Below are 14,895 nucleotides of genomic sequence, written 5' to 3' on the forward strand. Positions count from 1 at the left end.
GGGGATGGGAAATTGCAAGGGGCTTTAGGGAGAGTGTGAGCAGCTGGTGAGCTGGGATGAGGATGCTGCAGAAGAGAACAGAACAGAAACAGTAGACAGAGTGCAGATAAAACATTAGTCCCAGAGGGCTCCAGCCAGCTACATCCCAGGCAATCAGGAGCCCAGGATTGGAGACCCCACCCCTGCTGTGACATCACAGGGGAGTGGGGTGGAGACGAACAAAAAGGGGGTCCCCCGCCCTGGTCCTGGCCTCTTGGAAGCCAGAGTATCAAGAGCAGAGAGAATCTGACTAGGATTGCATGGCTTAAAGGGACAGGCTCCCCATTCCTCTGACCCCTCTAAGCTACCCCCTCCAGGTTGTGATCTCGTCTCCCTGTCCTGTAGGACCTCCCTCTCCTGAGGCCACCACTGGGCCCCCTTCTGAGTGTCCCCTGAGCACTCTCTCAGCATGAACTGCATATCCGACTTCTTCACCTATGAGACCACCAAGTCGGTAGTTGTGAAGAGCTGGACCATCGGAATCATCAACCGAGTAGTTCAGCTTCTGATCATCTCCTACTTTGTAGGGTGAGTCTGTGGCCCTTCAGGTTCCTGGCGGGGTGGGCTGCCTGGCATCCCGTCTTCACCCTCCTGCCTCGGTGCTACCATCCAGCTTCCTGAGCTCCTCTGCTCCTGGGGGAAACAGTTTCTTCTGTGGAGCCGAGTCTTAAAGACTGGCCTCTGCCACCCCCACCTAGGACCTGAATTCACCCAGGTGAATTCTTTTCCCAGTTCATCCTCCAGGGTTGAGAGTGGTTTCAAGACACACGCTCGGAGTAGTAGGGTCCCTGCCCCGGCACTGCCCTCCACCGAGGGAGGGCTCAGGAGCTCCATCTCCACCCTCCCTGCTCTCATCTCCCCAACAAGAGAACAGGCAGACCCCCTCCCACATCTTCGAATTCCCCTCAGTCAACTCTTCGGGGTCTCAAAAAGACAAGACAGCACAGGAATAGGGAAGAGAAGGCACTGAGACAAGGGGGTGGTGGCAGGTTGATCAAGTTGGTGGCCGGGAGGGAAAGAGAGAACTGGATCTGTTTTAGAATGAGGAATTTCTTTCTGGCATGGATGGGTGAGATGGTGAGAGAGAGAAGGGCAAGGGAGAAGCCCTCTGCTCTTGAAGGGGAGGACAAAGAGGGAACTGCCCCTTGATGAGGAAACAAACAGAGGCCCAAGGGAAGAGTGGCCAAGGAGAAAAGGAGCTTTTCTGAACATAGTGCCGCTCCCTCCCCAGGAATCCAGAAATGCTCCCCTTTGTCAAAAAGTGTAAGTTCCCTACCTCTCCCTGACCCTGTGCCATGTAACCCATCCTAGGAGTTGCTTAAGAGCCAGGAAGGTGCAACCATCCCCTCATCCCCCACCACCTGCAAGCACACACCTACACACACACACACACACACACACACACGCACACACAAAGGGCTGTGGAGCAGACAATGGCTGGGGAAGAATGCAGGTCCTGTCCTTCTTGTGGTCATTTCCACACACTGGTGGGCACCAGGAAATACAGGCAGAAACCTCGAAGGTTTTCTTTCCTGGCATGCGGGTCTCCAATCTTATGCTGTTCTTTCAGACAATGGGTCTTTGCATTTGAGGTAGCAAGCCACTGACTGTCAGGAGTTAGTTCAAGCAGGTCAAAGGAGAATCCTGTGTGCCTGTGGGCTGAAGCTGCATGCAAACCTGCTTGCTTGAAATGTTGAAGTTTATGCGAGGGTGTGGAGGGAAAGGTGGCTAGATGTGACTTTTTAGGTGATTTTTTGCTCTGTGTGCTGGGCAAGCCCTGGTAGGCTTCAGTGGGCAGGTATTGTAAAAAGGCTGCACCATCCAGTGCTCCTTTGGGAGATTTTAGAAAAGGGATTCAAGCTTTGGAATAGCATTAAATGGCCACAAAGTTCCCTTCCAATGTTGAGGTTTTGTGAGATACGAGGTTTGCAAATGTTCGCTGTCTGCATCTCTAGAGCTTGGCTCAAAGTTGGTTCCTAAATGTTCTGTGTTCACGTGTATATTCAATGCTGTGGTTGTTTATAGCCACAAGATGGTATGTTGGCCCAGGTGAGTGCAAAATCTGGCTCAGCACATTCCCCATCTGGCCTGGCTCCACTGGCTCCAGGCAGAGATTGATGGGGGAGAGAGTGGGCTCCTAGACCAGCCTGCTCAGCCCCCACTGCCCTTGTCTCTGTCTCATCATGATCAGATAGAATCCTCCAGTACTCAGGGCTGGAGCCCAGCCTGCTGGAGCGAGTGTGCGAAGCTCTTTAGCATCTTAATTTCCAACCCCATCCATCTCCTAGCCTGACAGCTCCCCACGGGACACTGCCTTCCAGTTACATCAGCGCCCTCTGCAGCCCAGCCCCATGACCTGAGTCCCATCTCCGTGTATGTGAACCCATGCACGTTGTGACTTCATGAGTCCACCGTCATTAATTTAGCAAAAATGTACCAGCATTTCTGCATGCCAGGCACTGTGGATTGAGGACGGAATGGTGGGCAAAAGCAGACAGGGTCCTCGCCCTCATGGGGCTTACAGCGGAAGGCAAGAGATGGCATTCATCTGATGATCTCCACAAACATGAAATGTCAACTGTGGCTTGGAGGTGCACAGTTATAGAGAGCCGCTTCTGTGAAGGTGTTTGGCCCAGTCAGGGAGTAAGGGAAGGTTTTCTGGAGATGTGACATTTTAGCCAAGACCCAAAGGACGAGTAAGAGCAACCCAGGTGAAAGAGGGAAGGAAGAGAGTTCAGGGCAGAGAAACCCACCTCTGCAAAGGGAAGGAGCCTGGCAAACGGGAAAGAAAAGAAGGTCATTGTGGCTGGAGCCGAGGGAGCAGAGATGAGTGAGGGTGGTGTACGGTGGATGGGAACACACACAGAGGCCGGACCTCAGACACCCTTAGAGAGCTTTTGTTTTTACAGGAGATGAATAAACAGAAACCATGGAAGCATTTTAACCCACGTGTCTGTGTGCACTTTTGTGTGTGTGTACACGTGAGTTTGAGAGAGAGAGAGACAGACATGATGAGATCTGAGTTGGGAAGAGCACCTGGGCTGATTCCCTGGAAGTGGAAGGAGTAGGAGTGGGTGCAGGAAAACCTGCTAAGAGGCAGTTTATGGACAGAGGTGACAGTGGCTTCGACCTAATCGAATTTAAAGGGATTTTTAAGGCTATAGTGTTAATATTTCACTGATACTTCAATCTCTTCCCCATCATCCCAACCAGGTCAACAACCTAGACTCTGCCTAACATGAGTCCATCATTTCTCTGAGAACTTCTCAGCAACACACCACCTGGTCATCTCACATACGCTCTCACCCCCGCCCCTGGCCTCAGCTGCTTGTCTGTGGTTGACACCATTTCATCACTATTTTCCTTTACCCACTCCAGGGCACACAGAGAGGCCTGGACTTACCTGATGTTTCTCACATCTTTTCTGGGTCCACGTGGTAATCCCCACTCACCTCTGTGGAGTGGGACTTCCCGAGAGCCCATCCCCGTTCTGGATCCTGTGGGGACCTGAGAAGTTGAAGGAAATCCCTAGGATCTGAGTCCCTGGAAGCAATAGCCTGTGCTTGGCCTGAGGTTGATTTCCAGGGCCTTCCTGGAGGAAGCTGCCTCCTTGCAAACTAGAAGGCCAGGGACTTCCCAGGCCTTTGATGCCCCATTGTGCTGAAGGGTCACTGGTGGCTGCTGGAGCCTCTGACCCCGTCACAGCCCTGCCCTACCTGCCCTGTTCCTCCCCCATACAAGACCCAGTCCACAAACTTGCCATCGGTACAGCCCCATGCTTTGGTTCATAAAATTCAGCCTCATTTCAGATCTTAGGTGGGAGTTCAATACATAAAGTGGGTGAAAGGGAGGAGCTGCTCTGGTTTAAAAAGAAGGGTCTAGAATCCTGCCTTCTTGGCTCTCCACTCCATCCTCTCAGCCCAGGGTATCACTGTGAGGCACCTTGTCCGCACAATTAAGTGACAGATATGGTGGAAAGAGCTGTTATGGTGGGAAGAACTGTTGGGCTGCCCCATCTTTTTTTTTTTTTTTTTTTTTTTTTTGAGACGGAGCCTTGCTCTGTCCCTCAGGCCGGAGTGCAGTGGTGCAATCTCGACTCACTGCAACCTCCGCCTCCTGGGTTCAAGCGATTGTCCTGCCTCAGCCTCCCCGGTAGCTGGGATTATAGGCCTGTGCCACGAAGCCCGGCTAATTTTTGTATTTTTAGTAGAGATGGGGTTTCACCATGTTGGCCAGGCTGGTCTCGAACTCCTGACCTCAAGTGATCCACCTGCCTCGGCCTCCCAAAGTGCAGGGATTACAACATGAGTCACCATGCCTGGCTGGATGCCCCATCTGGACCAGTCATCCTGGTCCAGAGAGAGGAGTGACTCTCATTCCTGCCTGCCCTCTCCCCCAGTATGGAACATAGAGCACTTGGTTAGAAGCCTGGCTCTGACACCAACTAGGAGAGGGCCTCCTAAGAGTGACTTTACGTCTCTAAGTCTCAGTCCCCATATCTGGAAAATGGATTTAGGAATACCTCCTCCCTGGGAGTTATAGGGAGGGGAGGTAACATATGTCAAGTGCCTTGTGGAGATGGTGACTCAGTAATAGATGGCAACTGCGACTACTTCACAAAGACCCCCCCATCACCCCTCCCCCTTTCCCTCTGCCCAGCTCACACCTTCCTAAAAGACCCCTCTCCTCCTCCCACACACACAGCGTGCACTCTTCACACCCACTCCCCAGCCTCCTCCTTGACTCCCTGGGGGCGGATGGGAGGGTGCTGGGGCGCGGCTCTGGCCTCTCTCCTGCACATCCCACCTGCCAAGGAGCTGCCACACGCCTTCCGCTCTATAAATAATAAACCATGAATGCGAGAAGAAAATAGTCAGAGCAGCAGAGTAAATGCCAAGAATCGAAGGCTCAGGCCTGCCCTAGCTCCTGAGCCCTGGCCTCCAGAGACAGACTCAGCCCCTCCGTTCTGGAAATGAAGCATCCCCTTCTTTCTGGCCGCCTTGATGACATCCCGAGGCCCTGTGAGGCCATTGAAATTCTTCCACTTGTTATTTAAGTCAGAGAGAGAATTCTAATGTGGCCTCTCCGCCCCACTGGGCACAAGAAGGAGCCTTGAAGGAGGAGGAGGAGGAGGTAGGAGATTGGTTGATTGTTCCTTGGAGTCCTCGGCCCTTTCCTCCTGAGACTTTCCTGTCAGGAGATGCTTTCACTGGTGATGGAGCAGGAGCTGGTAGGAAAAGCACAGGGTCCGGTTCAGGGGGCCAGCATGGCCTGGCTTTGAGCTGGGACACAGCTAGAGACCTTCGAGTGAAGAGGCTGTGAGTGGTCTGGAGCAGGTTGTCTGGTTAGAGCTGACATACCAGCTTTGCAATCCTGGGCAAGTTAGCACCCTCTCTGTGCCTCAGTTTCCTCATTCATGACATGAAGGTAATAACGAAGCTGTTTCAGTAAGAATGTAGTGAAAGATTCGGCTTAGCAAGTGCCGCATTGTTTATATAATACTAATCTGAACTCTGCATCTCCAAATGTTCCTGGACTTTAAGGATGCAGGGCAGGGGCCTCAGAAAACCATTTCGTTAGGTCGACACTGAGAAATATGTCTATTCTGTGGCTAGGCACATTGAGGCTTGGTTCCAGAAGGGTGTGTTTAGACCACAGTTTGCACTCTGCAAATGTACAGCCAACAGCCATCTTAGCTGGAAGCAGAGAGCCTGGGCCCCAGACCTCACTCCCTTCACTCTGCAGGGCCCCAGGCTGTGAGCTAATAAAGCTCATTTGGGTTTCCTGTGACAGGGAGGCTCCCTTCTCTTCTGCTAGGACGTAATTTGGCAGATGGGATTTCTACGTGAGGCATACTTCCTTGTGAGATCTGAATGAAACCCCTCCCCTTCCAAAAAAAGAAGAAAAGAGAAGTGCTGGGAGACAAAGCAGCACCACAAAGCCCCATAGAAGGCGGTGTGCATGAGAGCATTTTACAAGCACACAAGTCACTCTAAGTGGTGCGTTAATCAGGATGCTGCCTGCCTGCTCTAAAGGAGCAATAGGAAAACAGGTAACGGGTTTGAAGCCATATGCTGGTGCTGTGACTACACCCTTTCTCTCCTGCTCAAGAAATCATTCAGAATTCAAGCCAGTAATACTACTGAAAAAATGATAAATATGTGAGGTAGTAAATATGATCATTAGCATGACATAATCATTCCACAAGGTATGGGCATATCAAAACACCCACATTGTGCCCCTTGAATACGTACAATTATTACTTATCAATAATAAATAGGGCTGGGCATGGTGGATCCCGCCTGTAATCCCAGCACTTTGGGAGGCCAAGGCAGGCAGATCACTTGAGGCCAGGAGTTGGAGACCAGCCTGGCCAACATGGAAAAACCCCGTCTCTACTAAAAACAAAAAAGTTAGCCAGGCCTGGTTGTGCATGCCTGTAGTCCCAGCTACTCAGGAGGCTGAGGCATGAGAATCACTTGAGCCCGGGAAGCAGAGGTTGCAGTGAGCCGAGATGGCGCCAGTGCCTGGGTAACAGAGTGACACTCTGTCTCAAACAATAATAATAAATAGTATTTATTTATCAAAAATTTAAACTTAAATTAGAATAAAAAGAAAAAAAGATTCCAGTGAGCAAAGGAAGACCCATGATGGGGATAACACCAAACCCTCTCACTGAAAACCGAACAAAGAGCCACTTGCAAATATCCGCTGGGGTTTGCAGTAAATAGGATTGTGGTGTCCAAACTATAAGTGGCTGGGACCCCCGGTACGTTCTGGGAGCTGCTGCTGTTTGCATGTTCCAACAGTAGGTGACCCCAGAGATCATTCAGTCCAACCTCCACCTGAGGAAGGGGCCTCATCTCAGCACACCTGCCCTGGAGTCTTCCCAGACGTGTGGCACGCGTGTGGTGAGTTTCCGCAGCAGCCGGTTCTGGGATTGAAGTCCTCGCCCACCTCCTTATAGAATCCTCAGGTCAGCCCAGCTCCTGCCTCTGCAGCTTCCCAGCCTCTAACTCCTATGGCTTTGTCTTCTCTGGGCTACACAGTCTCAAATTCCTTCCACTCACCTTCATCTGGTGTGGTTTTCCAACCTCGTGCCACCCTGGTTAGAAGCAGAAAATGTCCTCACCCAGCATTTCCAAAAGTGTGCTCCTCTGTTCCATGAGATGTCACCAGTATTTCTCCAAGACTGGCTTCTGTGATCAAATAAGATTGGGAGCCAGTGAGGTTAACAAAATGTAACAGATGTATTTGTTTGTTTACATCGTATGTTTCTCGGGGAGGGAGGAGGGTTGCATGGCATTTTCTAAACGTATTTGATGAGGTTTTCTCATCTGTCGAATGGGAATGGTGGCAGCATCTACCTCCCAGTGTGCCATCAGGAACAAAGGCAATCTTGCCAAAGGCTGGAAGTGTGGGATTAAGTGAGGCTGAGCGGGGACTTCAGCCTTGAGGGCTGTGATTGGCGATTTCAAATGGAAAGGCAGGCACTTTATAGGAAAGCAGAGGCACGAGTTGCCAGCAAGTGTTTGCAGGCCCTTCTTGCTCAAGGCCGGGAAAGTCTGAGAAGGAAGATAGGGATGGAAAAAGGGAAGGCCTCATCCACGTGGTCCCATTATGGCTTAAAGCTGTAGGAAGGCGCCAGTACAGGTAAATGACCACTGGGTGGCAGCACAATCCAGGGAATAAGATCAGACTCTTCCCTCCCTCCTCCCTCAGCGCCCCCACCTTCAACCGAGCTCCTTTACCTGCCAGGTAAAAGCTCAGCCGCTGTCCCCCGCTTCCTCCTCTGTTCTCATCTGACACCTGGGCAGATAGATTCTGCCAAGCACCGAGCTCCCAAGGACCTTTATTGATTTGTTTACTGAGCTACTTTGTGTTGGACACTTAGGGTACAGCCGTGGGCCAAGGCTGGAATGCACGGGAGCAGAGGCCTGGGATCCTCTGTCCTTCTGTCTCCTGGGTGCCTGCCAGAGAAGTGGCCCCCATCAGCAGCATGGAATGACTTTGAGCCATGCATTCTCAATGGGGCCATATGGCCCCCAAGGAGGTGAAAATTGGTTCTCACTCTTTTTATGCATAAAGCACAAATTTGCATACAGTACATAAACAGATATCTGTGATATCAAAGTTTCATGGAGGGGGGGACCACTAGGGGAGAAAATGTCTAGAAAGGCACCTGAGGGGCAGTAATGGGACAAAAGTTGGAGAAACGCTATTCTAAGTCAACCAAGGGCTCACTCTAGGTCTCACGCCTCCGAAAGGAACCATCTGCACACCCTGCCAGGCATGGCCAAGTGTTGGCAGGAAGGTGACCTCTCCCAGCTTCTGTCTGCTGGGCCTATGGACTCCTCTCTTTCTCTTCATTTATGCTCTCCTGCCCCAGGTGGGTTTTCTTGCACGAGAAGGCTTACCAGGTACGGGACACAGCCATTGAGTCCTCGGTGGTAACCAAGGTGAAGGGCTCCGGACTCTACGCCAACAGAGTCATGGATGTGTCTGATTACGTGACGCCACCTCAGGTATGGTTCCCCTACCCAGAGAGGCATGTGGATGTCCAGACACTGGGCAGGTTGGAAGGGAGAAAGCGAGCAAAGAGTGCCAATGGGATTCCCAAACTAGAATCCATGATGTCACTGATCCAGAGGACCTCTCCCCCAGCAGCTGAGAGCTGTGCGAGAGCTTGGGCCTGTGGTGCTGGGCATCAGGAAAGCTGGGTTCCTCTCCAGGCTCTGCCACAACTTGTAATGCAATCAAGGACAACACACATGGGGGAAGGGTGCCATGTGGGTGGCTGCAAAGAGCCAGCTCTGCCCCTCACCAGCCCTGTGACCTTGGCCAAGTCACTAGACACAAGCCTCACTTTCCTCATCTGTAGAGTGGGGATAATCAATTATAGTCCCTGTCTCACTGATTGGGACTGTTGGATGTTTTTCTCTCCCTTCTTCTCCTCCCAAGGGCACCTCGGTCTTTGTCATCATCACCAAGATGATTGTTACTGAAAATCAGATGCAAGGATTCTGCCCAGAGGTGAGGGGAGGACAGAGGTTGGGTGAAGCAGGTCAAGGCTGAAAATGTTGGTGGGAGTGGGAGTGGTGGCAGGGAGGGGCGGGGTATGAGCAGAGGCCCCAAGTCTAACCTTGCAACTGGAACCTGGGACCTCCACCCTCCTGAGGCTGTTGGTTGTGGGGAGGTCATGGGAGTCGAGGAGCTCACCAGGCCAGGACAGTGTCCTTCACCAACCTGTGACCCGCCTGCCCACAGAGTGAGGAGAAATACCGCTGTGTATCAGACAGCCAGTGCGGGCCTGAGCGCTTCCCAGGTGGGGGTGAGTCCAGCCCCTTACCCACCCCACAATCCCAAGTGTTAGTGGGACCCATGGGGGAGAGCCCGTCGTTGGAGAGGGAGTGGGAACCAGCCTGTTCCATGTCATTCTGCTGGCATTTACAGTTGCTCCCTGGGTGCCACACCCAGTGGGTGCTACAAAAGTGGCATGGCCCCTGCCCCCAGAGGAGTTCCCAGTCTAGGATGGTGGTGACAGACAGGGGTGCTTGAAGTGGCCTGTGCTGTCCAGGAGGTACAAAGGACTGTGGAGCCTGGGGGAGGGGGAGAGATTGCTTCTGGGTGAGCAGTACCCAAAGGCTTCCTTGAGGTGGTGACATTTGGGATGGTCCCTGAAGATGAATAGGATTTGGCAGGACAGAGGGAGCTTCAAAAAGTGCATTCCAGACAGAAGGAACAGCTGCAGCACAGACTCAGAGGCAAGGAAGGAAGCACAAGAAGAAGAGGTGTCCTCAGGGTTGCTGGGGCTCGAAGCACATGAAAGGAAGGCTGTCACCTCCCTTTGGCTGGGTCTGGGGCTCAGGAGAAGCAGCAGGAGAGAAGTCAACTCCCTTTTCTCTGCCTGCTCTTTTCCCCCACTTGCCAGGGTCCCTGATGGGGGGAAGGGAAGAGGGAGGAAGGAAAGGGAGAGGAGCAAAGGGCAGGCAGCCACCCAGCAGCTGTGGCTCTCACTTTAGGGATTCTCACTGGCCGCTGCGTGAACTACAGCTCTGTGCTCCGGACCTGTGAGATCCAGGGCTGGTGCCCCACGGAGGTGGACACGGTGGAAACGTAAGGCTCCAAGCTAGACGGGAGGAGACAGGCCCCCACCTCAGCTCCCCTTTGCCCATGTGGGAGCCGTGCGTCTCTGAGCTTGAGGAGGGTCTGTGGCTTTCTCCAGTGTTGTCCCTTCCTGGTGTGGGGGGTGGCCTCAGGCCCAGGGTATCATCTTCCCCAGCCCACCCACCTGCCTCCTCCTCCTGCTCTGACACTCAGGCACAGACAGCCCCTTCCTATAGCCCGCTCTCAAAGTGCCCTTTATCTACAAGAGGTCTCCCTTTGGAGGCATCTACCAGGAAAGGTCGCCCTCAGGTGAAAGCCTTCATTTCCCCCTCTTCTTCCCGGAAAGCTAAGGCCTCCTGTGCTCACCCACAGGCCCATCATGATGGAAGCTGAGAACTTCACTATTTTCATCAAGAACAGCATCCGTTTCCCCCTCTTCAACTTTGAGAAGTGAGTCCCCACTCCTTCCCTAAAGCCAAGATGCAGGCACCCCCGGCCCTGCCAACCTGTTTTCAGGGAAGTGGAGATGCCCCCTCGCCACAGTTCGTCCCACTTTCGCTCTGCTGACCCATATCCCTGGGCCTACCATTCCCAATCTCCCAGCGGGCCTTGGCCACTGAGGATCAGGTGAACTTTGGGGTCAGTTTCTCTGCCAGCCTCCCCGCCTTGGGGCTCAGACCCAAATGGGAGTTTTGCTTGGGGTAGGAGAGGGACAACTTAGGCCTAGTCCTGGGTCAAGGATGCCTTCAACAGTTGAAACCCTTTCGGTCTCGTCCCATTCTTTTTCCCCACATCTAGCCCATGTGTGGAAATCCCTTTTCTCTTAGTCAGTTCAGCCCCCCTTCATTGACTTACTCATTCCACAGCTACTCGGTGAGCATTGGCCATGTGCAGAGGGCAATGCCAGTCACTACGGAAGTGCACTAGGCCAGGCGCAGTGACAAATGCCTGTAATCCCTGCACTTTGGGAGGCCGAGACGGGTGGATCACGAGGTCAGGAGTTTGAGACCAGCCTGGCCAACATGGTGAAACCCCGTCTGTACCAAAAAAAAAAAAAAAAAAAAAATTAGCCAGGCACCGTGGCGCACCCCTGTAATCCCAGCTACTTGGGAGACTGAGGCAGGAGAATCGCTTGAACCTGGGAAGCAGAGGTTGCAGTGAGCCGAGATCACGCCACCGCGCTCCGGCCTGGGCAACAGAGCGAGACTCCGTCTCAAAAAAAAAAAAAAAAAATGCACAGAGTAACCAGGAATGATTCCTGCCCTCTCGAACTCCCAGCCTGGCAGCTGGAGATTAGTCACCGACATACATCACCCTGATAAACAGGGAAGGCGGTGATGGGGCGCCAGAAAGATGCAGGGAAAGGAAAGAGGGGAGGGAGATGGCGAGGTCCAGATGAAGGCTGAGGGCTCAGATCCCCCCTAGGCGTGGAGGGCCCTGAGGCTCCGGAAGGCGGGGAGAGATTGCACAAGACGATCTTCCCATGAACCCTGGGCTGACCTCTCTGTCTGCTCCTCCCCAGGGGAAACCTCCTTCCCAACCTGACAGCCAGGGACATGAAGACCTGCCGCTTCCACCCGGACAAGGACCCTTTCTGCCCCATCTTGCGGGTAGGGGACGTGGTCAAGTTTGCGGGGCAGGATTTTGCCAAACTGGCGCGCACGGTGAGGACCTAGCCATTCTTCCGCGACCCCAAACTCCCCACCTTCAGCCCTTTCCCAGATTTCAGGGCCCTTTGGCCGGCACTGGCCAGGAGCCGCCGCGAGACAGCGCCACCTGGTGGAAGCATCCCAGGCCTGCCACTGGCTTTGTGCCTGAATCCTTTCTGCTCTCCCCGCGCAGAGCGGTCTTGCCCCCCGCCCCCGCCGAGTCCACCTTCCTCAAGCCTCAGTTTCCCACTCCCATCTTCACATTTCACCTCAGGGAAAGGCCTTAGATCTGTAATAAGCCCCAAACGACGGGAAAGTAGACCTGTGGCCACTTTCTCCTGTGTTGTAGCTAAAGGACTGAAGATCCCAAAAGTAGGACTCAGAGGCTCCAGTGTTCGCATCCGAGCCACAACCTTTTTTTGTTTGTTTGTTTGTTTGTTTGAGACAGAGTCTCGATCTGTCGCCCAGGCTAGAGTTCATGGCGCGATTTCGGCTCTCTGCAACCTCCGCCTCCCAGGTTCACGCCATTCTCCTGCCTCAGCCTCCAGAGTAGCTGGGACCAAGCCCGGCTAATTTTTGGTATTTTTAGTAGAGTCAGGGATTCGCCGTGTTAGCCAGGATGGTCTCGATCTCCTGACCTCGTGATCCGCCCGCCTCGGCCTCCCAAAGTGCTGGGATTACAGGCGTGAATCACCGCACCCGGCCACCACAGCACTTCTTTACTGAGCAGTATATGACATGTCACTTTCCGTTCTCCCTGCCACCGTCTCCCACCTGGAGGATGGGAGGAAATCATTTGTCACCACCTCCACCCCACCCCCACCCTGGCCCAGCGCAGGGAGTCAGAGGGCGAGGGGAAAGCTCATACCCGTCCCGTTTCTTCAGGGGGGAGTTCTGGGCATTAAGATCGGCTGGGTGTGCGACTTGGACAAGGCCTGGGACCAGTGCATCCCCAAATACTCCTTCACCCGGCTCGACAGCGTTTCTGAGAAAAGCAGCGTGTCCCCAGGCTACAACTTCAGGTAATTCCCTGTCTCTTGGGACACCAGGAGAAGAAGGTGCGGGCTGTTAACGGCAATGTTTATTGGGGAAACAAGATCCCACATCCATCCACCCACCCCTGGCCCCAAGTCCCACCTCAGGTTTCATTTCAAATCAGGAAGGACTCTCTAACAGCCATTAGGATCTAGCTGGTTGTCCTGGGAGACAGTGTCTCCTTATCACTGAAGGGGACCACGCCAAGGATTCCTGCTGCAGGTCAGTAGTTAGAAGAGAAGGCCAAGGTCTCTTGAAATGCTGGGGTTCTGCGATTCTTTGCCTGTTCCTAACACTGGCCTGAAACTGTGGCGTGCTTAAGTGACTTCCAGATAGGCCCATTCCCTGCCCTGGGCCTGAATTTTCTAAGGTTTCTCGCTCTACAAAGTAAGGGTGATAACTGGTATCATTTTACATTTTACAAGATGGCAACTTTGCATTTCTGTCTGCAAACGTGTGTCACCAGTAGCAATTATAATTGTCTCTGGTTCTTCAATGCCTCTCCAAACAAGAACTCAGACCAGTCTTTAAATATCATCCCAATGGCTTTGAGACTTCAGGGATCTTTTTGGGTTTTGTTTTGTTTTGTTTTTCCATTTTGAAGAAAGGGAGAGAGGAATTAGAGGACAAACTGTTTGGAAGCAACTGAAAGTGCTTGAACAAGCCATTGGTCTTCTCCCATCCTAATTTCCTCACCTATGAAATTGTGATAGTAACGCTGTGATCTTCAGGATTCAATTAACCAATGTGTGAAAAGCTTCAGCTTTCTGTTTTGTTTCTCTCTTCTTGTTTTTCTGAATCATTCATTTATTGATTCATCCATTAAACACATACCAATTGTCTACTACGTGCTAAGGACCGTACTCAGTTATCTTAGGTTAGCAGTTCTCAAAGTGTAGACTACAAGGTCAACACTACTTATTAAGGGTTTTGTTTTCTTTTTAATTGATAAATAACAATTGCATATATATGGGATACAATGTGATGTTTTGATACATGTATACATTGTGGATTTCCCCCAGTTTTTGAAGATCCTGAAGTTTCTGGCAGGGCCCTGTTTAAGTACACAGCATTATACACTAAACAGCTTAAATAGAACAAATAGGGAGTGACCAGGGAAAAAAATACATAAGAATATATTTCATTTACATTTGAACATAAGAATATATATTTGAATATATTCAAATAAATGTTACTCAAATTTCCTTTGTTGAGGTGGTATTCTCTGATACAATGGCAAACATAAGCCAAAAATAATCATTTCACCTTTTAAAAATGTTAATTTATAACTTAAAAAAATAATCACCCACCCCATTAAGCTTTATATTTAATAGTTTAAAATATACATGTATATTCTCTGGAAAGAAGAATCTTTAAAAATTGAAGTACTTTCATCATCAACTCCAAACTTTAAAAAAACCATAGGAAACAACACATATTTTAAAGTAGGTTAAAAATACTGTTCGGCTCACTGGCAGAAATTGGCATATTTATTCAGTTGGTATATCACACTGAGATCAATACAAAGGATATTTGTATGGTGGCTTAAAATAGTAACATATTAATAAAATTCTCATGATCTAAAATGCAAGTTTTCATCTTCATAACTTCCCTTTGGCCATTGGGAATTCTTTAATCCTCCAAATAACTCATTTGGCAGGAAAGCTTATGAAGAATGTGAATATTATAAAGACCCCCAACTACTGATATCATACAGTTTTAGAACAGCATCTCTCATCTAAATAAGAATTGGTCTGGAGTTCTTTATCTCCAATTTATTGCACTGTGGCTGCCTTCCCTCCCTCCCCACCTGAGCACAGAAGGATGTGGGATAGACCTGGTCCTAAATAAGCTTGGAGGGTATTTGGGGAGGCAGGACGGAATATCCCCAAAGACCCTGCCTGCATAATTCCCAGAGGCCTAAGAGAAACCACCCCCTCTTAGGATCTCGGATAATTGACTCCCCCAACAAAGTCCCCCAGGCCAGAGAAGAAGGAGGCAAAGCTGCTTAGTTTGACCCTTGTGATTTAAAAGTTTCCAGAGGGCCCAAGAAATAGCCCTGACA

The 14,895-nt window shown here is 51.3% G+C and overlaps 1 protein-coding gene across 3 annotated transcripts in view; it reads left to right on the forward strand.

Moving 5' to 3' along the window:
• Positions 1–247: 247 nt before the first annotated feature.
• P2RX3 (purinergic receptor P2X 3) overlaps positions 248–14,895 on the forward strand; it is a 34,074-nt gene continuing 19,426 nt past the window's right edge. For 2 of the 3 annotated variants that reach the window (XM_055356273.2, XM_055356272.2), the window contains exons 1-8: positions 265–567; positions 8,429–8,564; positions 9,001–9,072; positions 9,307–9,370; positions 10,062–10,155; positions 10,519–10,596; positions 11,669–11,810; positions 12,681–12,817. In XM_055356273.2, coding sequence (XP_055212248.2) covers positions 449–567; positions 8,429–8,564; positions 9,001–9,072; positions 9,307–9,370; positions 10,062–10,155; positions 10,519–10,596; positions 11,669–11,810; positions 12,681–12,817 — 842 coding nt within the window. In that variant the 5' untranslated portion in view covers positions 265–448. Of the gene's footprint in view, positions 568–8,428; positions 8,565–9,000; positions 9,073–9,306; positions 9,371–10,061; positions 10,156–10,518; positions 10,597–11,668; positions 11,811–12,680; positions 12,818–14,895 lie in introns of all 3 variants that reach the window. The other variant, XM_004051152.5, reaches the window with a different exon arrangement.

The sequence above is a fragment of the Gorilla gorilla genome, chromosome 9, assembly GCF_029281585.2.
Source record: "Gorilla gorilla gorilla isolate KB3781 chromosome 9, NHGRI_mGorGor1-v2.1_pri, whole genome shotgun sequence".
In the NCBI taxonomy this organism is placed as follows: Eukaryota; Metazoa; Chordata; class Mammalia; order Primates; family Hominidae; genus Gorilla; species Gorilla gorilla.